The sequence below is a fragment of the Watersipora subatra genome, chromosome 9, assembly GCF_963576615.1.
Source record: "Watersipora subatra chromosome 9, tzWatSuba1.1, whole genome shotgun sequence".
Lineage (NCBI taxonomy): Eukaryota > Metazoa > Bryozoa > Gymnolaemata > Cheilostomatida > Watersiporidae > Watersipora > Watersipora subatra.
In genome coordinates this window covers 34,537,202-34,561,743 of record NC_088716.1, presented here as the reverse complement: position 1 = coordinate 34,561,743, position 24,542 = coordinate 34,537,202, and the positions used below count along the sequence as shown (strand labels likewise).

Sequence of the window (24,542 nt, the reverse complement as noted above, 5' to 3'; positions counted from 1 at the left end):
TATAAGGGCATGACTTTGTAGCATGGTTCAAGATGGAGCTCAAATTGTTACACTGTTAAATGCCCTTGGCCATTTTAAAGGTAGTATAATTCAGTGGTTTCGATCATTAGTTTTATGACTAAATCTTTATTTACCTTAGTTATTAGTACTTTGTACAAAATAGCTTACAAAATTCCGAATTACGTGAGTTGAAAGAAATTGGAGGAAATACTAGCATAGTTGGCCATAGTTGCTGCCCGCTAATCCATTGGAAATGATAGATGGGAGTTGCCTTGTCGACTTGTGAGACAGCGATGAACTTTGGCACGCTAAAATAGTTCTAAACTTGACGCAAGATGGGCGTTTAAAATGATAGCCACTTACTGAGACTTTTGGCTGCAACAGGGCTATTTTATATTTCACCATATGGATGATCGCTGTGTACAACAAAATGGAAAAAAGAAAAAATTTCAACTTCGCATGATATCTTAACAGGAACGACAGTAATATTAGCTGCTGGTGTATAGGTTGGAAAAATATATATCATTTTTTAACGTTCAATCTTTTTTGCAGTAAAAAACATAATAATGCAAATACAACTTCAGGATTTCAGACGTCCGGCTCAAAATGAGGAACTTTGAACCTGTTAGCCCTGGTATTTGATAACCTTTATTGCACAACCTTCCACTTTTGCACAATGACAACTAAAGAAATATAGTTATGGCATCATTATGCAGTATATACTTAGTGGACCGGCTGAATAATCTTTAAGCCTGGTGTCTTATAGGTTGTACTTACACAATTATTGCTAAAGACATTCAGTGATATTCTATATTGATTAATTAATCGATGAGCGAATGCAAATAATTTTTTTTGTAGGTTGTCATAGGATTTTGCAATAGTAAGAATAACATTAGTTTGCAAACAAAACACTCTTCTATATATCTGTATGACTGTAGTGAGGATTGTGACTCCCTTGGTATCTGAATAGCCGTTTTCCTTAACCGCACTTTGCCAGGTTGCTTTTTTGGTTTGGTCTACTCTCAGCTACGGTTTGGCTTGACTATGGTTTGCTATATGAAAAAAGGACCAGTTTGATAGCCAGAGGCAAAAGACCATTGTCTGACTGAGAACTTTGCTAAAGTTGCATGACAAATCATAAGCCGTGCTTGACTGATTTGCTGCACTAACAAACTGTACTAACCAACAGAGCACATTGGAAAATAATCAGAGGTGACCACACTGTATCTCCACACCCATCATATCTCGACCACGTAGAAGGGACAGGGCAGGAAAACCTCACAGAATCATCTCCTCATTTTTACCACTGACATATTCACAATTGGTGCCCTATTTAATGGCTCCACCCTTAAAAATTGAATAGTCTACACCAGTGGTTCCCAGCCACTCTGGAATCACAACCTCCTGACTTAGGGACTGACAAGTCATGAACCCCATCATGTTTGTGAGCGCATGATATATATAGTAGAGCAGGAGGGCATCAAAAAGCTGTCAAAAAAAGTGATTTGTTCCTTTTGAAGGTGGGTTATGTAATAAGAGTGGCATCTAGATCAGAATTTTGAGCTGATTTCAAATATCTGGTTTCTACACCTCTCAGATTGTTCATTTTTGAGCAATATAATTAATATATTATTTTAATTAAATAAATGTCTGTAATGTTATATGTGCTTCTACCAACAATGTGATACTGAAAATGGAATATAAATACTAAATATTTAGCAGTAACCTAAGTTGGAATCAATTCTGATCACACTAAAATATTTATTCTTCAAATATTAGAATAATATTATATTTGTATTATATAATATTATTTGTTCTCAGTTTGGTTGGTTGATATTGTGGCAGCTTTAAAGTTTGTCCTTGTTATTCCGCAACTCCGATATCATTACAGATCTGCAAAACAAAATGAAAAGTATTTTTAAAGACTCAAACCATGTACATGTATATATAATATTTTAGTATACATATATTCATCATTAATGCTTATTATGTTGAGCCGTATACCTTATTATGCAAGTGAAATCGCAATAAGTCAGTCTTTCAGACGGTATGACACATACATATTCTAATCAAACATGAAGCACACCTATGGTTACAGTACCAATCAAATACTAACCTTCTAATTCACAGTCATCCAAGTCCTCTGCATCACTACTTCCATCTCCATCCTCTTTATTTCTGTTGCTACAGCAGCTGCATCTGCACATGTTTTTACATTTAAGATCTGTATTGTTGCACTGACAGCGACGAGACTGGCACCCAGTTTTGCATCGACAAAACATGTTATGAACACATCAGGAGGTGCTGGTTGTTGTGTCGTCCATCTAGCTTTAAGCTCTCTACCTTCCATAAACCATCCATGTTGCTGGGGGATGGGGCATTAATGATGATTTGTATGACTCTTCTCCATATTGCGGCCTGATAGCAGCCCTAGATATATGGAGGTTTACCTCCTCTAGTGTGGGTGTTAAGTTTGATTGTGATGTGCGAGACGGTCAGCAGAAGATCTTATACAGTGCTTCATTGATGGAATTTGTCTCTTCACCATATAATCTGCATATGAATGTCTCAATAGATTCTCTTATTGCACCATCAACTTCAAAATCTGTTCCTAATGATTGTATTGTGTTACAGAATTCAGGATTGCTCTTTAGCAGCTTGACGAAAGTTATCTTTTCTTTTGAACAGAATGCGCTTACACTGTCCTATCCACTTAGAGCATGGAGCCCGAGCAGTGCTTTGCATCGGTTCGGGTGTGAGAACGGTAGACAGACAGCCTATGTTTACATATCTCAACTGCTCCTAACTACATCAGTAAATGAACTTCTGTGATGGTAGCTCATCCGCCAGAGATAGACAGTTTAGAAAAACATCTGTGTCCTGGCACTTGACTAGAAATTTTGAGCTGGGTTTGTCTTCCATTATCTTTGCGATATGTGGTAACATTTGTGTATCTGCCTCTTCGTGGTCTGATGTCGAACTATCTATTTGGCTTACAGGATTAATTCATCAAGGTCATAGCTGATCATGTGGCATTCTTGAGAAAAAGCTGTTACAAGATCTAGTTTCTGTTTCACAGTTGACTTGCTCTATGTATCCTTCAAAGATTTCACTAGGGCAGTCTTGTTTGAGCCATCTGCTAAAGGTTCAAACCATTTTGGCACTAACTAGTTCGGACTAAACACAGCAACCTTCTGCCTTCTTTTCACACTTCTACGACTTCTCTCACCTCCATTAATGCTGATATCAAGGTATGTGTCACACACAAAAATCCACACTACATGTGTGATACACGCTTCCAACGCTAACTATCCGGTGCAAAAGCCGGCTTGCAACCATGCCAAAAGTTGGAGGAGCTTTCAGGGTCTGAATTTCGCCCATAGCAACAACCACAACGGCGTCAAAGACTGATAGCTGATCCTGGTTAACATAGGTTGGTGGTTGATCATCAGCATATTTCTCAACAGCAGCCATCAGAGCCGATTTAGCAGTCTTCAATATAGAGCCATCAGAGTTAGCCAGAGACCAGCTGATGTTGACAAAAGAAAATAATAACACTTTTCTCAAATCCATGTTACACTGTTGGCTGACCACTAACGAATTCTCAAACAGTCTGTGCGATCACTCTAGGACTTTTTCTTTTGATTTCTTCTTAGCTGATGGTAAGGTGGGGAAGGTTTTGAGCTTGTTTGATTTGATGGATGCCTTGAAATTATTTTTTGGGTGCTTAACATCTTATGTAAAAATTCTGAAAGCTCTTTCTCTTCTATCACATTTGCTATTTCAAGATTCTGCTTCACTTCAATGGAGGCTTTCGCACCACTGGTAATATGTACTAGCTTGGTGGTTTGAAACGCAAACGGATTCTTGCTGTTATGAGTATTTCATGATTTCCCGCATCGCATAAGTTGCTGTATCCGAATCACCAAGCACTAGCATCTTCTTCATGTCTGTATGTACAGATCTTTGTTCCGGGTGAGACAGAGTCCAGCGCTCAGAGGCCAATGACTTCCTGGTAAACCCTATGATTCCTCCGTGAGACTTGAGTCTATTCTAACTGTTTGCTCAATAGATTGATCACAAGCGATAGAGCTTAATGGACAGTGATGTCGTGATTGATAAGTAAAATACCCCTTCTTCATAAGAGCTTCATACACTTTGCTATGCTATACTTTCAGATTAGTCATCTCTGCATAATACAGCATGTCATATCTAGCATAGTTTGTGTGGTCATATGCAAAAAACCAAGGAAGGATCATACGTGTAATTTATCTATACATTTATGTCCAAATTGTAGGCTATAACACGTCATGTATACTGCAAAGTGTTAGTTTTGCTGCTCCCAAAAAGTGCAGACAAAAATAAAAAGGTCTTCTTTTTCTCCCACCAAAGTACCATCATCATGGAATAATCATCATGAATTTGTAAAGTTATAAATATCTAGTTTCACCTCTTCTGATGTATCACATTCTTTCTGTTTCTTCTCATGTCTTTTCTCAGCTCTTTCCATAACAAGTTTGTTACAATACTTTTTATATCAGGAATAATGACAACAAGTTTGAACTCTCATCAAAGTTCTCAATGCTTAGCACTTTTTGAGCAATTTCACATAGAATGCTCTTCTCTTCCAATATCAACCATCTGCTTGAATAATGTTTGGCTGTCGCACATTGAAGTTTAGTCACTCTGACTAGGGTTTCATTCACAGACTGTTCAAGACAGTGAAACAAGCAGTCTTGCTGCATCCTTGGCAGGGATTAAAAATACTGAGAGTTGACTCACCAAATCTCAAATAAAATCATTTATTAATTTTCGATATTATAAAATAGTTTTCTTTGTCTGATATGTAAGGTTTTCCAAGCAAACTTGGAGTTGCCCCTCCCATTTCAAAAGTGCCCTCTAGCTCGAAGATGTGCAAACACATAGGTGTAGAAACATTATAATTGAATTCAGCATAAATTTCTGACTATGAAACATCTTTGTTTGAGTAGCCCACCCTTTGAAGGAAAAGACAAAGATAAGTTTATGTTCCTGCTCTACTAATATTAGTGATAAAGCAGATGCTCCTATAGCATATACCTCCTATAACGTAAATTCTAGATAGCGTAAAAAATTATGTGAAGTTTTTGCTTCCTACTTTGTAAGAAATTCCATACAACGTAAAGTGTCAAGACGGGTGAGTTTTTAAAATCAATTTGAATGTTAGCGAGTTTCGCCGCGCTTGCGGAAGAAAAACTCCGTGCATTTAGCGCAATATCTGTTATACATACAATAACTTTCGCGACATTTTAGTTCTACGTAAATTAAACGAAATTAATCGTAAATTACGATCATTAAATGTGTCACCAAAGAGGTGAATAGGATAGCTGCGCAAATGTTCATAATTACGAAGGCGATCGAATGGTGCAGGTGTTACACCATCGGTCTACCAGTCTTAATGTCATGAGTTGGAGTATCATCGAAAATTATTTTAATCCTAACCCGGACCCCGAGGTAGCGATAGACGACGAACAGGTCGAACTACTTTTTATAGTAAAACCATTTTGTTGTTTTGCTTTATTGTAAACGTACAAAATATTTGTTATTAGCTTTACTTTGCAGAATAGACTTTGCTGTTTAGAAAAGTAAGCAAATTGTTGTAAATGAATGTCAAAAATGTGCAGTCCCTATTAACATGTTGTCAATTTACCGCAATCACAGTCTATAAAACCAGGGAGATTGATCATAAAAAACAGAAAAGTTGTTGTTACAAACCAATAATTCTGCAGCTACTGTCCAGCCCACAAATTGAAAGGGTTAAGTAGTTCTTAATTTTTGCATGGCCAAAAAGGTGAGTTTGGAAAGATCTTGGAACAGATTAGGGAATTTACATGTATTTTACTGTTCTTATAACATAAATTCCCTACAACGTAAATGTTCCTGGAACGGATTATTTACGTTATAGAAGCATCTACTGTATTGTAAATGAGCAATCTAATAAGTTATTACACATAATAAAAGTAGCTTGAAATAAAGTTGTTGTATTTCATATAAACAACTTTGTTACACAAAATGTAATCGCAAAATATTATTTTTATAGTTGATTTCTAGTCTGAGTATAAATAGATAGTCTTAAATTATAGCCTAAAATAGTTAAGTATATTGACACAATGGGAAGGAGATCATAAAAGGCATATTCAGCTATCGTTGGAAATGAATTCACTATGGTAGACCAGAATTCCACAATTGGCTTATCTTCAAAGGCATCTTTGACAAAAGAATCATTCTGCAAATATATCAGCTCCTGAAACACATCAGGTGCACTCTCAACAGAACATGGAAAAGGGTTTCTGCACTACCCACCTCATGGAAATAGTTTGCAAATTCTGCTTCCAGAAATTTCTAGTGACATTTAATATTGCACTGTTTCAGGAACAGTAATAGGTTCTCTGTCCTGTGACTCGAAAACTGATGAGAGCGACTTAAAAATATCGTAATTATCATTGTCATCCTTCTTTCTCCAAAGCTGAGGCTTGCAGATAAAGCCCTTTAATACATCAGTGAATTTCACAATGTTTGTATGCTTCCCGTGCATCTGGCGATTGAGTCTATTAAGCTGATAAAAGATGCCAACCTTGGAAGCCAACTTCATCTTTCAGCCATGTCTCAAACTCAGTTTAATTATTCTTCACACAGGAATGGATTTCATCTCATAGTTAAATGCCCTTGCTGTTGTTTTCCTTTTGAAAACCACCAGATGTTTGTGGAATATAGCAGTACTTGGTGAGCCGCTTCCATATTTTCATACAGTTTCTTAAACAGTCAGAAGTTGAAGGCGCTACTGTGCATGTAGTTCACTATTGGAATTACATGATTGAGGACTGCTGACAATGATTCAGAAAGTGTCTTGAATGCCGGAGCCTGTCTAAGTATCATACAATGCACCTTTCATCTTTGGAACCATTTGCTGCACTCATGTTTGGAATCCACATGCTAAGTCTAGCATCGCCGGTGTACCATTTGCAGCAGCCACAAAGCTTGTCCCAATACAGCCTTTCAGCTTCAAGGAACTATGAAACTTTCTCAAAGATATCAAAAGCTCTTATTGTGATTTGCAAAAAAGCAACTCCTCTGATGAATCCATTGTGGATTCATCAAAAGGAGTTGCTTTTCTGCAAACGTTTCTTCAAATGAGTTGTGTATCTACCACAAGCCATCAACTGCGCACATGATTCCACATCTGTTGACTCATCAAGTTAGATTGAAAACAACCCGAAAGTTGCTGCTTGAATTTCAGCAATCACCTGTTTCTTCATGTCAGTACTCATTTCAGTGATTCTTCTTCAAATTGTGTTATATGACAGTGGCTTTGCAGATATTTTTCTTTCGGCTACTTTGTCGAGTACAAGTTCAACCATTTGTTGAGCGCACGGTTTCAGTAGCTGTTCTACAAGAGTATGAGGCTTTTTGCTGCGCAATTTTGTAGGGCAATTGTGTATGGAGCCTTAGCAATCTTGCCCTGAGTTGCATGAGAAGCTCCATTGGACAATAGTCTCATTTTTAGAGGCACTTAACAACGTTTAAAGAAAGTTCCATCTGTCCTAAGGATAGCAAGGTTTTGTGAATTCAGGTGTAACCTGATTTTTGCAGGCTTCATCAAATCACTTGTCATAACATTGTGACATGTAACACATTTAGGCATATCTTCCTCATCACTCACTGTCAAACAGGTGAATCCGTAGTCCAAGCATGAATCATCATATTTTCTTTTTTTTCTGCCCTTGTTGAACATGTTGTAAAAGTTGTAGAGTCTTACGGTAGTGCGGAAACTAACTGCAGCCAATAATGTGAAAAAAGCTATAGAATATCCTCCCAACAATTCAAATATCTGTGAGAGTTTAATGTCAGCGCTATTGCATTTCCTCTTTTATTATTGGTACACGTAAAAAGTGCGCAAAGAAAGCAAGGGCCCCAGGATACATCTGTATAAGACAACTGTATACCTGTACTGTAAACTGTCTTATACCACTGTTTAAAACAACAAGAAGAGATTGAATGAGTTAAAATGGACACTGGTTTGCGTAGTTTTACATCCATTCACAACTCAATTGACAGATTTTCCTTCATCATTGTAGACTAAACACAGATATATTGCCCCTAATATTATTTGCTTCTTTCACTAAGCTTACTCCAATCAATCTAATTTCACTCCATATTTATTCGTAAAATCATGCATGTTCGTGTCGGTAAAGCAAAGCAATTACAATTACATAATTTGGATTCAATATTGCTAAAAACATTTCTAAAATCGCACCTCCATGTATTACTCGTTTGTCATTGCATTAGTGCCAGGTTATTTTATCCACCTGACTCCTCTCAATGCGAATTACATTGCTTGCACCACTGCAATTCATCGAATTGCTCATAGTTTGACACATTATATTTTCAGAGTATTTGTTCGGTGGCAATGTTCAAAATGTATAGCAACATTCTTTTTAGCATTGAAAACTCTGCTCAAACGCTATCAGATGTTTAGCTTCTTACCTTTAAGGGTTTGTCATATCATTTTGGTGATTAGTAAAACGCATTAGTCATGTTCCAACAACAACATTGAGTATGTAAAAATAGAGTTAGAACTTGACATCAAGTTAATTATAGATGCGAGTATACTTCCTGATCAAAACAGTAGAGGAATATAAGTTCACATTATGACAAACTAGTACTCAGGCATTCTGTGCACTGTGAGAGATTGCCAGGCATAATAACTATGTGTACAATTATTTTTTAATTCAACGAATTATTCGAGTGGTGCAGTTGGTAGTGAACTTTGCTGGAAAATAAAACATGGTAGTTGGATTCCCGTGAGAGGCAATCTTTTTCCTAATGCTCTAAGCATAGTTTTGGATGAACACGGCTCTTATTACAGTAAAAATTGTCGAGATTAGGTAGCATAGAAGTACTTGTGAATGTACAAGATAGGTCAATCACTATTGACATCTCCATACACATGAAATATGTAACCAGTCATTGATGCGAATTGTAAACCAAGGCAGCAGTATCAGCATTGGGTGTGAAAATGGCAATGTTGCCCAAGGACTCTCAATAACTTTCTGTGGACCTCCAGGAGTCCATGGACCACCAGTTGGGAACCACTGGTCAACACCAAGCATCTGTAACAGGCTACTAATTTCACTTGCTCTTCAATTGAAGGAAAGGGAATGGGGCTCTCAATCATCAGATGCTGGCAGATCTGTAATGAGCTGCAAAAAAGCATGGATAGCTTATTGGGAACAATCACTTAAGAATTTTCTTAATTTTTCATATCACCACCATAAAACGACTTTATAAGTCGTTAGCCATGTCATGTGTAGCGCACTTGTGGGCATTAGTATTGTTATACAGTGGAAACGTATATTTTCTGTTTTGCTTGACCTCACTCAAATGAATGCGTGGTCAATAGCTGCTAGCTGTACCGACCCTCTTCAAGACAGTTTTGTCCGCCAACGTCTGCAATTGCCTTTCCATAAATCACTTGTTCTGACATTTTGACATCCTATACTTTGCATCTCTGTCACATTTCAACCTTGACTTTTTTATTCAAGTTTTAAATTGTTTTGTTTAGTTGACTGCAAAAAATGGAATTTTTTTTACAGACAACCGTAGTTTATATAAAGAAAAACACATCTCCAATTTCATGATACTCGTTTGCTAAGGTTAATGAAAAATGTTACCATTGTAAATTTAGCTTTGACTGAGTTTAGTGAAAGCTTTATTGAAGAACTCCGATTGAAACTCTACGAACTCAATAGGAGATGAATGCATCTCCTATTTTACACCAAGGTAAAGGTTCATGATTACTGGATTAGTACTCAGCAGAAATAATACTTCATAACATGACTGGAATAACTTTCTGGATTTAAGTGGGCTCACCCAAACATGACTAACATCACCTGTGGGAAAGGATAATAAAATCACGAGTGTTGTGAAAGTTGTGTTAGACATTTAAAGAGTTAAAAAATGTAATTGAGGAACTATTTCTGTAATATGCTGTAACTAAAGCACTGCAATGTTTCAGAGATGCTCTTGATACAACTTGAGACTTTACCAGGTCTGTGAATTATTCAAAGTTAAATCTCCTGCAATTGACAGATTGTGTTAAATTTAGCAGGAACACGCAATGTAATAGCCAACAAATTGATTAGCCATCTAGCTGTTCCATCTATTCTCAGGATTGTCATTTACATGGTAATTTCTCATCCATGACACCTCAATAACTTTTAAGATTATGTCATACGCGCCACAACTCTATGCTTTCTTTTTCGTTTCGAAATCAATTTCCATACCATTGGAAATCACTTATTGTTCATTGCGATTTTTTATATAGTTTGCTTGCAGTCTTTTTTTGAAATTTGAGCAAATTAATGTCTAGAACACAAAAAGAAGTCAGGAAAAGATTTCTGAGTTAGCAACTTTCTGTCCTGGTTAGTCACAACTAGCATCCTTATTTTAGCGGTTACTAATGCACTTGTGTATTCTTGTTTATATATGTGGACAGCGAACTAGTGGATGTCTGCAGGTCGTTTCACTGTTTTATCAATATTAAAAGGTCATTTGAAGTAAGAAGTAAGCTTGAAACTTGAGCTCACATCGATTAGTTCTCTTGTGAAGTTCTGCACACTTCGTTCATTTTTCTGGGACTTGGTGTGGTGCTTAATCTCCAAGGCCACAAAGACTTGCGGAATGGCTGGGATCATGCCAAGCTTATCTCTTGTGTCAGTCTTGTGAGAACTGGGCCTGAAACTCTATTCTTCTTGTCAAGCTGCCGGAGAGCAGTTTAAGTAAGCGGAGACATGCTCTTTATGTAGTTCTACATGTAAGTAGTTGCAAGACCATTTTAGTGTGACTACTTGACAAGGTAGTAACCATGGTCGAAAGAGGTTGTAAGGCAGTAGCTTCCAACAGGTAAAAATAGGGAACATAGTTTCCTGTCGACATAGTTGGTCATGGATCTTTGACGCAGTGGATACTACACATATTTATGGCATAGTATGTGCCATTCTGCATGCCATAACATTTAGCCCGATTTATAACATCGCATTTAGTGTGGCTTTCATTCAGTTGTTAAATGTTACATGCATATATAATATTGCAGCTGCATCTCTTATGACAACTTTTGCATTTAGGGCATTAGATGATAGATTGATTCAGTGTTTTCTATGTACTACAGTATTATATCACTCTAGGTATCATAACAGTATACTACTCTATATGCTATGGTATTATATTACTCTATATGCTATGGTATTATATTACTCTATATATATACTACGGTATATATTACTATATATGCTATGATATTATATCACTTTATATGAGCATATAGAGTCATCATCATCATAGCACTATGATATTATACTACTCTATATGCTATGGTATTATAATACTCTATATACTATGATATATCATATTACTCTATATGTTATGAAATCATATTACTCTATACGTTAGGGTATTATATTACTCTATATACTATGGTATTATATTACTCTATATACTATGGTATTATATTACTCTATATACTATGGTATTATATTACTCTATATACTATGATATTATATTATTTTATGTTCCATGGTATGTTACTTCAGCTGCTATTTGCATCTGTTTTCACTCCTGTTTGCTTTAGATTAATTACACTTATGGCTACCCAGGAGCATCCTAGATTGACGACAGCGCTAAGGACGTTTGCAGATCTCTCCATTCGATATGAAACGCCCTCCCCATCTGAGTATAAGTTCATTCTTGCTAAAAAGAAAAGGATTCACGCCGAAGCACTTTTGAACTCTAACAACCCACAATGGAATGAAATCTCTAAAATAGCGCAATCTTTTGAGAAACCTGCAGACATAAGCCGAGCATTGCGAGAGATTTTAAAGGCGACCAAATTGCTAGGTGAGTATCTAGATAAACTTGATTGGTGAAGTGTTATAATTACTGTATAAACTTGGGTGTCGAAGGCCTGATGAATGGTCTTATTAATAACTTACATCGGAATGATTTGTTTACAGTTGGTGATGAAGTCAGTTCAGATCTACTGCAGAGCAGCGCAGCTTTCCTCTTCCAATTCTTTATGCTCAAGACCGAGGTGTCAGCCTCAGATACATTGGAGCTGCAAAAGAAGTTGGGGCATCATTCAAAAGCTGATGCCCAACTCGTTTGTGACCTAGTACAAAAGTATGCGGCGTTTTTGATCTTCTTAGACTTGAACTCAGTACATTACAGTTGTACCTACTCATTACAGTCGTACTTACGCGTTACAGTCGTACCTACGCATTACAGTCGTACCTACGCGTTACAGTCGTACCTATGCTTTACAGTCATACCTACGCGTTACAGTCATACCTACGCGTTACAGTCGTACCTACGTGTTACAGTCGTACCTACGCATTACAGTCGTACCTACGCGTTACAGTCGTACCTACGCTTTACAGTCATACCTACGCGTTACAGTCATACCTACGCGTTACAGTCGTACCTACATGTTACAGTTGTACCTACACATTACAGTCGTACCTACGCGTTACAGTCGTACCTTCGCGTTACAGTCGTACCTACGCATTACAGTTGTACCTGTGCATTGCAATCGTACATAGGCGTTACAGTCGTACCTATGCGTTACAGTCGTACCTACGCGTTACAGTCGTACCTACGCGTTACAGTCGTACCTACGCGTTACAGTCGTACCTACGCGTTACAGTCGTACCTACACGTTACAGTCGTACCTACGCGTTACAGTCGTACCTACGCATTACAGTCGTACCTGTGCATTGCAATCGTACTTACGCGTTACAGTCGTACCTGTGCGTTACAATCGTACTTACGCGTTACAGTCGTACCTATGCGTTACAGTCGTACCTACGCGTTACAGTCGTACCTACGCATTACAGTCGTACCTGTGCATTGCAATCGTACTTACGTGTTACAGTCACACCTATGCGTTACAGTCGTACCTATGCGTTACAGTCGTACCTACGCGTTACAGTCGTACCTATGCGTTACAGTCGTACCTACGTGTTACAGTCGTACCTACGCGTTACAGATTGTGAAGTAGACTAATATGGTTTAGTCACTTTTCTCTTTGTTATGACGGCTCCTTTCGTTTCACAACTAATCAATAGTTATATTTTTAATAAGAGTTGTGCCATCTTGATTTTGAATCTATCTAAAAATGGCACAATTTATAATATACCATAAGGCAATAAGAACAAAATAAAAGATTTAATACTGCCAGTTTGATGTATTTATAGTCACCAATATGTCAAATGAAACGCAAACTTAATTTGAAGATAAGAACTTAGCTGAAATTCTCAAATTTCAGTAGTTGTCAGCAAGTGTGCTCCTAGTTGGGATAAAATTGCTCCAACTATATCTATTCATTCTGTATTCAGCTTAGCTATCTAATGATCACAAAACCGTTACAATTTCATTAAAAACGTAACACAAATAATTTCATTTAGCAAAATCATCTATTTAAAACTGTTATGCGCAGTCCTACTAGTTTTGTCGAATATCTATTGTAATTTACCAACAAAACATGGTAGATACAAACTTTTTTATTTGCTATAACACAGCATTTAATTACCATTATTACTGCTGATTCTTTTTTTATAAATTTGGTTTTTTAAATTGAATTTTTACAAGGCTGCAAACTGTCTTAGGGATTATTTTGAAAAATTGAAGTACTTTCAAATTTGTTTTTGCTGAATAACAGCTTTCATTTGACAGCACATCTTTATATCCTAACATGCTATCCTATCCATATCGACTGTCACTCTATTATTGTTTCTATGAAGAGTGGTTTCGCAACTCGATGAGAGCCAACTTGAGAGATTCACTTCAAAGCTTAGAATTCGCTCTTTGGGCTTCGGTGAGAAATTTAAAGTAAATTTACCAGAGTATGTGGATTTCAGTCAAGTCCAGTTGCCACCTAAACGTCTTCCTCTAGAGAAGAATATCGACATCTCATACCAACCACGGCAGCAGGTGCCACAACGTAAGATTATTATTGACACTTTTCATGAGGAGTCCTTACAACCTAGCTAGCTACAATTAGTGTCGTTCAAATATATCTCAAAGTTTACTTATCTCTCATGCAAGAGTTTAATGCCAACAGTCATAATTTTGGAAGGTTGCTAATTGAATCTTGTTGAACTATTTTTAGTTTGGCATCTACATTGTATGAAGAAATAACTTCTGTTCAATATATCGTATCTATTACCTACCATGTTTTAGCTAAGCCTTCAAAGATGGCTGCTGGTTGGCTGAGGTCTCAATTGGAAAGTAGAATTCCATCATCCAGTGGCCTCTCGATAGGAGAACTTTGCGCGAAAATATTTGATATACTCAGTTCTGTCAATGGAGATGACTTCATCCAAAATGAGGTCAGTTTAGGTTTATATTCAATGTTCTAGAACATTCACCTAGTATTTGTATATATATATGTATATATATACATATGTATATGTATATACATATATATATATGTATATATATTTATCCCACGGCCAAACACGAGCCAAGCGAGTGTTTGGGAGCCTTATGATAAATGCATATGTGCACACAACTCCCGAACATTATTCATCAACGCCGTACCCAAGCCCTCGTACCGAAATCTCATCAAAAAATTTAACCATTTTTGTGTGGAGTCGTCTAAGTATAATAACGATGCAAAACACATATAAACCTATTTAAATATGTTACCAAATCTTTGAAAAATGTAGACAATATCTCAAAACTTACCCATCTGATCGGATAATACATAACTAGACAGATTTATTTTGCGTAAAATCGCCATTAAAACCCGACAAGCCTTTTTTAATCAAAATTAAGACCGGCAAACAAAACGCCCAAGCTTCAAGCCTTTCCAAAAACCAGGCAACGCAATACTATATGTGCACAAACAAAGCAACCACCCACCTTCCATATTGAAAAACTTACCAGACAACATAAACAAACGACTAAACGCACTTTCATCAGATGAACAACAATTTAACAGCACAGTGCAACCATACCAAGAAGCACTCCACAAGAGTGGATACAACAGCAAACTACAATATGAAACCAACATGAAAAAACCTAAAAAACGTAACAGACAAAGAAAAATCACATGGTACAACCCACCATTCAGCGCTAATGTTGCAACCAATATCGGACGAAAATTCTTCAGCATAGTTACAACATGCTTCCCAAAAAAACACCCACTCCAAGCAATATTTAATAGACAAACCTCAAAACTGAGCTACTCAGTAATGCCAAACATGAAAACAATCATTGATGGGAGCAACAAAACCCTTAATAAAACCAGTACACTACAAAGAGAAGACAACGAAAAAAGTTGCAACTGCAGACAAAAGAACAACTGCCCTTTGGAAGGAAAATGCAGAGCCAAAAATGTGATATATCAAGCAACAGTAAGCAATAATACAAACAACCACGTAGCGACCTACATAGGACTTTGCTCAACCGAATTTAAAACTAGATACAGTAACCATAAAGCCACGTTTAACCACAAAAACAAACAACACCACACAGAATTGAGCAAGCACATTTGGAAGTTGAAAGAAAGCAACTCAACATACAACATAACATGGAAAATATTAGCTCAAGCACAACCATGTACAAACAAAACAAAACGATGCAAATTATGTTTACTTGAAAAATACTTCATAATATGCAAACCACACTTAGGCACATTAAATAAAAGCAATGAATTGACTTCTAATTGCAGACATGCTAGGAGTTATCTTCTCGGTTACACTTAGCACTGAATTACATGATTACCACAGCGAGCCCATTTCTGATATTTTGGAACAATCGGTAATGCTTTTCATTTTAGTACAATCGCGTCTGATGAGTGCTTCGCACGAAACAAATTTGTAACGCAAATACTAAAAGTTTGCTTTTTTCGCAATAATTTTTCAAATATATATGTATATGTATATATATGTATATATATGTATATATATGTATACATATATATATATATATATATATATATATATATATATACATACATATATATATATATATATATATATATATACACACACTACTGAGTGCCTGAGTAATAAAAAAGTCTTTGGACAAAAAAATTATTTTTATTTAACATATACAACATTTACCATTCTAAATTTTAAACTTCATATTATAAAAAGTGTTTTTGAGCAGTTCAAATGAAGTAAGAGAAAAAAACAACTGTACCTTTTAAACATCATGAAAGAAGCATTTTCTTGAAATAATTTTGGAGGAAAAATAAAACCGTGTTCAAGGTGTTTAAATGTAAATGTGAAATCATTAGTAAGTAATGGCTAGATAAAGTGTTTTGCCACGATTATAATAAAAATTATTTGTATACAATTATATGATTTATATTTGGTTCAGTGTTGGCATCATAAGGCGACAACATCCTATAAAGTGGTATAGAAACCTGTAGTGATTAGCTAATGCAAACACCTCCGGGTAAAAATCATCCAAATTGTATATACATACAGTACATATTAAAAATTGGTAAGAAAACAATATATTAACCTTGCTAACTATATTTACTTACAGTAACTTCAATGTATTTAGCGGTTATGATTTAGAAACAAGTGTAACATTACGATGTACTACCTGCACTACTTACCGGGGGGAGTTTTTACCTTCGAAACAGATGTTAAACACAAATGTTGAATTTAACTTAAATGAATTTAGCTTACTAAACACATACTTAAAGCTGAGTTTTGGAATGCACTATACTTCAACTTTGTCATAGGTTAAAATTTTACCACTTATTTGTTTTCGAGTTCGTTTTTATTACTGGTATAGTTTTAATGAATAACTCGGAACTGAGATAGCAAGCATCGGTTATCTCTTTCATGCATTGGGAGAGGGATTTCGGCAAATAGCATATAGACATTTTCATTGTAATCAGTACACTGACTGCCAAAGTTGGTGTAACAGGGACATCATAACTCGAGGGCGCCCTGTAATAAGCAATAATTTGGCATGTGCAATGGCGAAAAAGATATACAGTATACAGTGAGAGCAATGGATGTGATGAGAACGGCGTAGCCTTGTGGTTACATGCTCGTTAGCAGACCTACGATTAGAATGTTGCGAGTTCCAATCCAGTACCAAGCTTTATCATTACAGCTGGACAGACAAATGACGACAGACGACAAACTGAGATTCATATGAAGACCTCAACGGAAGAACGATCAATGTCAAATTTTTTCAAAATTCTAGATTTATGTTCTCTTAGTAGTTCTGGCCACAAAGTTTAGTCTCTGTGACAAAGTTTCAGTAAAAATGTTCAAGGTTCAGAGATATTCCTGCTTAAAATAAACTAGCTCTTTGCAAAAACGATCAATGTCCAACGGCTACTTAGCAACAACAATCTTTTTCCAGTCATGTGATTACTTTCAGCCAATAGTAATGCATACATGTTTGGGAATTCCCAACTTATAACGATCGTTTTTTCTTTCGAACGTTCGAACTATTTAGTGTTATCATGGCTTTCTTAAGTACCTCTCAAGTTAGAAAACAGAGAATTACTTATGCTAAATATGTCAGCTTTCTCTATAAAATTACCCTAAAATAATGAAGCATTTTCAAATTTTTGTTTGAGAACTTCTAACCTGAAAGCGAACAATTTTGTGTAAGTTTTTGTAAGTGCCGCCCGTGTTAGAAAACAGATAATTATGTATGTTGATGACATTATTGTTAATTCAGATTCAGATTTTCGTGATTACACAGACAATTCAAGTAGCAGCACTGACTTCAATGGTGGTGAAATTAATAGTTGTGTAGGAATAAATAACATTGTTGAGTATCGCTTTAGCTTCGTAGCGATTGTAGCTTCACATAGCTTTAACAATGCACAAAGTGTAGATACATAGATTTTTTTATAGCACTAATTGTTAATAAGTGTAGAAAAATAAAATGTATAATAAAATGTTGTAGATATAGGTTCAAGTTGAAAAAATTTGTATACATATAATGAAGCAAAATCCACAACTATTGGCAAAATGGCTGGCAGTAGGACGATAACTAAATTTGTACATGGATGGCAGTGAAAAGGTTAATGACTTGTTACAATTGACAGAGGCAGTGAAGGGAAATATCCGAATAGTACCAAGAAGCAAAAAAAAATGTGCAAAAACGTGTAGTGCAATGCAAAACAAAATATTGCAGTTTTTCTAGGACACAGTAAAAAAGTTGTTGTTGTAGAATTGTGACCTGTTCATCTTTGTTTGGTTGAAATTCGGATAGTTAAAACCCCTTATTTTACTGCAATATAGCGTTTAAAATAAGAATATTATAATATTGTAGCAGTATCACCTAATAAAACATAATGCGTAGAAAGTTGTCAATGATTTCCAAAGTAAATTGATCAATGTCCGTGTAGTGGTGTTAACTTAAGCCATGTTGTGCCACCCCAAATTATGTCTACCGCTTCTTTATTGATCACATTTCAGGTAACATCCTTATTAACCAATAGCTAAAAAGTTTCTATGATATAAGTTGTAATTCTTTCTAAAAAAAGTTTGTAAACTTTAAAATGGCTATATCTTAATGTTGAGCAATTGTGACATTGATCGTTCTTCCGTTGAGGTCTTCATATATATATAGAAGATAAATATAATAGATGTATACTTAGACTGATATGTTTTGCTAGAAAGACATGAGTATAGCATGAGTGACATGAGTATATTCACATTGGCTCTTCTCCTCTCATAATTCAGCCAAGTGGATACAGATTTATACTCGAGCTTTGTATTTGCTAACCTTCTTAATTTTCAAACAAATGTTTGACTGCAGCTTTTTGACCTCCTCGGATTCGAACACTTTGAGCTCATACAAGAGCTGCTAACTAAGAGACGCGATATTGTCGACTCAATGCTGCAGACCCCAGCAAGTATTGCCTCCACTGGATCTCTTCATTCCCGAGATCAGATTGAGAAGAAACCGAATTATGGGGCACAGATAATAATTCAGGTACGTAAATAGCAAGCTTTTGGCTATTGCTAAAAGATGGTAAAAGCCAACTCCCATTAAACCTGTGCTTGAATGGCACTTCTATTTGACCACCACTATTTGACATTCTTGATCTTCACGAACCTATGATAGCGAGTGGTAAGTAGGACTGTGTCCACAAAATTGTACTAATAATGACTCAGTACATCGATAACATATATCCCATTCCAAGTCTTAATGATTTTTTTGTTAAAACTTTGAATGCAACACCATAGAAATAATTAGTAATTGTATCAGGCTATTAATAGTAGTTGTTTTTTTAACACGGTCTTGATCCCCCGATGTATGTGAAAAAGGTTTTTGCATTTAGAATGAAATCTAGTACTACGTATTGTGAGACTAAAATGTTGAGGCTAGATATTTTGATTACACACGGTTTTCTTTATTCGCCCGAGGAGTGTATACAGTTCGTGCATTTTAAAATGCATCACATAAAAGTTGCAAGAAATGAGTGCACACGCAATGAATGCAATGAGCTCTTATGCGACCTTGTTAACTATAGTTATAAAATGAAAATATGCCTTCAACATTAGAATAAAATAAATAGCATAAAATCACACAAGAAATTGCAACGTAGGCTATAATATCTTCAAAGGCTAATTGCAAGCAATAGATAGATGTCAACTGGCAGAGAGGTGTATCAGCTTACCCGTTCGCGTTCATTTAGAGATCCATGACAAGTTGGAGGTAAGTTAGCAATTTTCTTGAATCCAAAAGGGTTAATGCTGCTTCGCCTAAAGGAAAGTACAAATTATGGGTGATATAAGAATCGCCAATGAAAAGGGTTAAAATTGTCTTCTCAACATTCTGGCGAGGTGTTTAAAGAATACAACGCCGCCCTTTATTTGAACGCCAACTCTGTTAGAGCGCCACTCTAAAGTACGAGTTTTGAAATAGAGCAACATGGCATTCGCATAAAGGTTTTACAATATTCTACTTGTTGTAACTGTATAAAAAGATCTCAAAGCTATGAGTTCCATATTGATCTAAGAAAATAGTTGCCTGGAACATATTTGGCTCAGTACCATTTTATTTAATCAAGCGCTGGAAAGTTGGCTGGCCATCTTTGTGAAAATGATTTAGAGTACGAGGCCATCCCACACGCACAGGTTAGCATATGTCAGTTGTTTGCACTTATTTAACACTGTCTGGACATTAAAATTAGTCAAAATATTTTTCTCATTTGTGGAATAAGTGAATATCAGCAAGAAATCATAAAGCGTGCACATTTCAGTTGCTGTCAACGTGAATTGCTTATTGGCTCTCAAGTAATACTGCAACAACTGTACCTGAAGAGTTCATTTATTAATTTGAATACAGCAGTTAGTAATAACGCAACAGCGTGTTGTGTTATTATTCACAACTTGACAGTATTCTTATTGTAAGATGTTAGATTGAATAGCTACGACTTAACAATGTTGCTGGTTGAACAAATCATCATAGTTCATTATCAGGTCAAATTAATTTCTGTAAATCATTGAATAGCCTCATATAAACCCTCCTTTTTTAACCAACTAATAAGGCGATCAATAAGATGGTTTCATTTAATCTTTTTGGTAATGACACAAGGTCACAGGAGACTAACAAATGCTCATTATTCGTTTGTTATGATCCAGTTAGGTCAAACATTAGGCCTTGCGATTGGCCGAATCACTTATTGAATTTGATGAATAAAAGTATTTTTTTCAAAGAAAATTGCAGATGATGCTCTGTTATGGTATTCAGTCAGAGAGTGAGAGAGGTCTTATTAAAAAGATAAATAAGGAAGAGAAGAAGTTGAACAGGCGTCTGGACAAGTCATCGAATTCAGCAACTGAAAACCAATCTAGCCTTGTCCTTGACACAGATCACCTCAAGGCCATAAGGTTTGTCACTATTCTATGTTTAATCTGTTCCACAAAAGATTTTCATTACAAATTCCGATCGATTCAAAGAAGATTAAGGTAATAACTAGTTGATCTAATATCACCTGGAGTCATTTTTAATCTCTAGCAGTGCATATAACTAACAGAACCGAGGCTTACAATATTCAAAGTAACTATTCAATTTTATATGTCTGTGCAGATTTTCTGGCACTCCAGTGAACTTTTTGATATTGATTTTTTAATCGCCTTTTTGGTTTCCTTTATGTAAAAGAGTAACAAATGTGAAAGGTGCAAGAAATGTAGCTTTTTGCAACTCGTTTACATTTTCAAGTACTATCATGAACTGTGGTTTTACCAGAAAATACCGGGCATCATAACCAACCATTTATGTATTTCATGAACTATTACTCTATTGGGACAAACTCTATTGTTACTAACTAATGTTACCAACTCTGTTTTTGCTAACTCTATTATTCCTAACTCTATTGTTACTAACTCTATTGTTGCTAACTCTATAGTTGCATACTTTATTGCTGCATAATCTATTGCTAATAACTCTGTTGCTAATAACTCTATTGTTACTAACCCTATTATTATTGTACTATTATTGTTATATTATTGTATTAGTATTGTTCAATAATTACTGTTGCTGAAGCAGTACCCCATAGTACCAATAGTAGTTATATTACTATTGATGAATCAGTACATCCTAGTACTAGTAGTAGTTATATTACTATTGATGAATCAGTACAACCTAGTACTAGTAGTAGTTATATTACTATTGATGAATCAGTACAACCTAGTACTAGTAGTAGTTATATCACTATTGATGAATCAGTACACCCTAGTACTAGTAGTAGTTATATTACTATTGATGAATCAGTACAGCCTCGTACTAGTAGTAGTTATATTACTATTGATCTACCAGTACAACTTAGTACTAGTAGTAGTTGCATTGCTATTGATGAATCAGTACATCCTAGTTCTAGTAGTTGTTATATTTTTTCAATTATAATTGTGGTTTGATGCACACTTTGGTGACAGTCAAATTTTGTATGAAATGTTATATAGTTGTTGAGAGCGTCTCACCTCTGTTCTTCAGACTTTTATGACTTTTTCAGACTTGGAAAGTTTGATGAATTTTTTTCAGAGGTCAAAAAGTGTTGCCTTTGCATTCACTTGTACTAAGTTTTAAACCGAAGGTTTCAGGTGTTTAAACAAGCGTTTCTAGCTGTTTCTACTGATCTTCTGCAGAGAGGAACAATTACTGACCGCGATGAGCCGTCCCATATTGTCAGCCCAAAGAACTCGAGCAGAACATACCGTTGTCTATCCTAATGTCTATGACTCCATGGCTCAAGCCAAACAGTCTTCTGCGTTTATTGGCGGGAGCAAGGTTAGGCCTACTTTTAGTCTTTGTCAATGTTGTAAGGTCTTTATTCTCAAAGCTGCGTGAGTTGTCTGGGACAATGGGTATTGGTGGTGTGGTTATATCCTATGTTTGCTTATTTACGTCATATGTTTAAGAAGAAAGTCTCTTTTTTCTACTCATGATTTTTAATAGTAACTTGGTTCTTTCTAAAAATAGTAATCATATTTGCTTTCTTATTATTAATAACACTTTTGTTCTTACTATTATTCAAAACAGGAGTAACTGAGTCTCTGACCTGTCTACTCCATAAAAGGTGTTTTTATAGCATCTACAACATAAACCGCTTTCCTTCGTAGTTCTGTATCAGTTGCTTTGTAGTCTACTCATAATTCAACTGAACTATTATGGTTTCTCTTTAGTCACATTGTAGTCTACTCATTATTCAACTAATCTATTATGGTTTCACTTTAGTCACATTGTAGTTTAATAGTTCAGCAACTGAACTATTGACCCATTTTACATGTATAAGAGAGTTTTTCACAAGTACTTTCAAGCATTTGTTGTGCATGCACTAAGAAGTAACACATATTAAAGCAACATCAGAGAATGGACACGAGTTCCTCCAATTTATACAGTTTGAATTTTGTTGATATAAAATATATGTGGATGTTGGTGAGTCTAGTTTGATCATTTTCATGTTATGGTTGTTATCAGCTTTTTTTTCCAGCTTGGTCTTCCTGAAGGGTTCACAAAGACTGGAAACAAAATGATGGAGGAGGTAACCATTCCACCATCAAAAGGAGCACCGCCTGATGTAGGCAAGGATAGAGTTATGATATCATCTATGGACCAGGTAACTTTCCAGAAAGTATTTTAGGCAGATAGAATATTTTAAAGAGCAGATAAAACTTGCCTCTTGGTGAAACTTTCTGAAGAAGAGCAAGTTAGTATGTGGATTTTTTGAATTGACAAGCATCATCATATTGCCGAGCGTGTACACTGCATCATCATATTGGTGATCATGCATACTGCATCATCGTATTGGTAAGTGTGCACACTGCATCATCATATTGGTGATCATGCATACTGCATCATTGAATTGGTAAGTGTGCACACTGCATCATATTGGTGAGCCTGCATACTGCATCATCATATTGGTAAGTGTGCACACTGCATCATATTGGTGAGCCTGCATATTGCATCATCGTATTGGCGAGTGTGTACACTGCATCATCATATTGGTGATCATGCATACTGCATCATCGTATTGGTAAGTGTGCACACTGCATCATTGTATTGTGAGCGTGCACACTGCATCATCCTATTAGTGAGCACACACTGCATCATCATATTGATGATCGTGCACACTGCATCATATTGGTGAGCCTGCATACTACATCATCATATTGATGATCCTGCACAATGCATCATCATACTGGTGATCGTGTACACTGCATCATCATATTGGTGATCGCGCATACTGCATCATCGTATTGGTAAGTGTGCACACTGCATCATCGTATTGTGAGCGTGCACACTGCATCATCATATTGGTGATCATGCATACTGCATCATCGTATTGGTAAGTGTGCACACTGCATCATCGTATTGTGAGCGTGCATACTGCATCATCCTATTAGTGAGCGCGCATACTGCATCATCATATTGATGATCGTGCACGCTGCATCATATTGGTGAGCCTGCATACTACATCATCATATTGATGATCCTGCACAATGCATCATCATATTGGTGATCGTGTATACTGCATCATCATATTGGTGATCGTGTACACTGCATCATCATATTGGTGATCGCGCATACTGCATCGTTAGAAACCTTCATCAAAATGGATTCTTATACATAGCCTGTTTTTGTTATCTTTAAAGGTTGACTTGCAACAAAATTCACATTACAGTTATTTGGTATCAAAAGGTTCACCATGTCTTACACTGTTGTGTTGTAGGTGCAAAATATGTGGGTATATGATTCCAAGCTCTTAAAAGCTCGAATACGAACAGGTAAAATACGGCTGTAGGTTGGAATCCCTTTACTTTAATGACTGTCACCTGAAATGAGAGGTCAATAAAAGGCTCAATGTAACATTCCTCATAGCACTAGTTTATGACAAACAGTTCGGGTTCTACCGGAAAGCCCCTATCAAATATAGATGCTTGCTACTTTACAGTTTCATTTCAGCTTGGTCTAATCATCTAGTCATAATCCAATCATGTGACCCATATTTTCCG

The 24,542-nt window shown here is 36.1% G+C and overlaps 2 protein-coding genes across 2 annotated transcripts in view; both read left to right on the top strand.

The window, feature by feature from the left end:
- Positions 1-11,678: 11,678 nt before the first annotated feature.
- On the top strand, positions 11,679-21,298 carry LOC137405000 (activating signal cointegrator 1 complex subunit 3-like). Its single transcript, XM_068091226.1, has 7 exons — positions 11,679-11,931; positions 12,048-12,213; positions 13,833-14,032; positions 14,272-14,420; positions 18,841-19,017; positions 20,782-20,921; positions 21,280-21,298. Exons 1-7 carry the CDS (start codon positions 11,679-11,681, stop codon positions 21,296-21,298), a joined length of 1,104 nt encoding a protein of 367 aa, XP_067947327.1.
- The window catches only part of LOC137405400 (activating signal cointegrator 1 complex subunit 3-like), a 242,727-nt gene continuing 239,004 nt past the window's right edge, over positions 20,820-24,542 (top strand). Inside the window, exons 1-3 of the mRNA XM_068091649.1 lie at positions 20,820-20,921; positions 22,176-22,317; positions 23,021-23,146. Of these exons, the coding sequence (XP_067947750.1) occupies positions 22,198-22,317; positions 23,021-23,146 (246 nt within the window). The 5' untranslated portion in view covers positions 20,820-20,921; positions 22,176-22,197. The remainder of the gene's footprint in view (positions 20,922-22,175; positions 22,318-23,020; positions 23,147-24,542) is intronic.

Coding starts and splice junctions, on each gene's coding strand:
- LOC137405000 (XM_068091226.1), top strand. CDS start 11,679: ATGGCTACCCAGGAGCATCCTAGATTGACGACAGCGCTAAGGACGTTT. Junction 11,932..12,047: donor AAAGGCGACCAAATTGCTAG/GTGAGTATCTAG, acceptor ATTTGTTTACAG/TTGGTGATGAAGTCAGTTCA. Junction 19,018..20,781: donor GGGCACAGATAATAATTCAG/GTACGTAAATAG, acceptor TATGGTATTCAG/TCAGAGAGTGAGAGAGGTCT.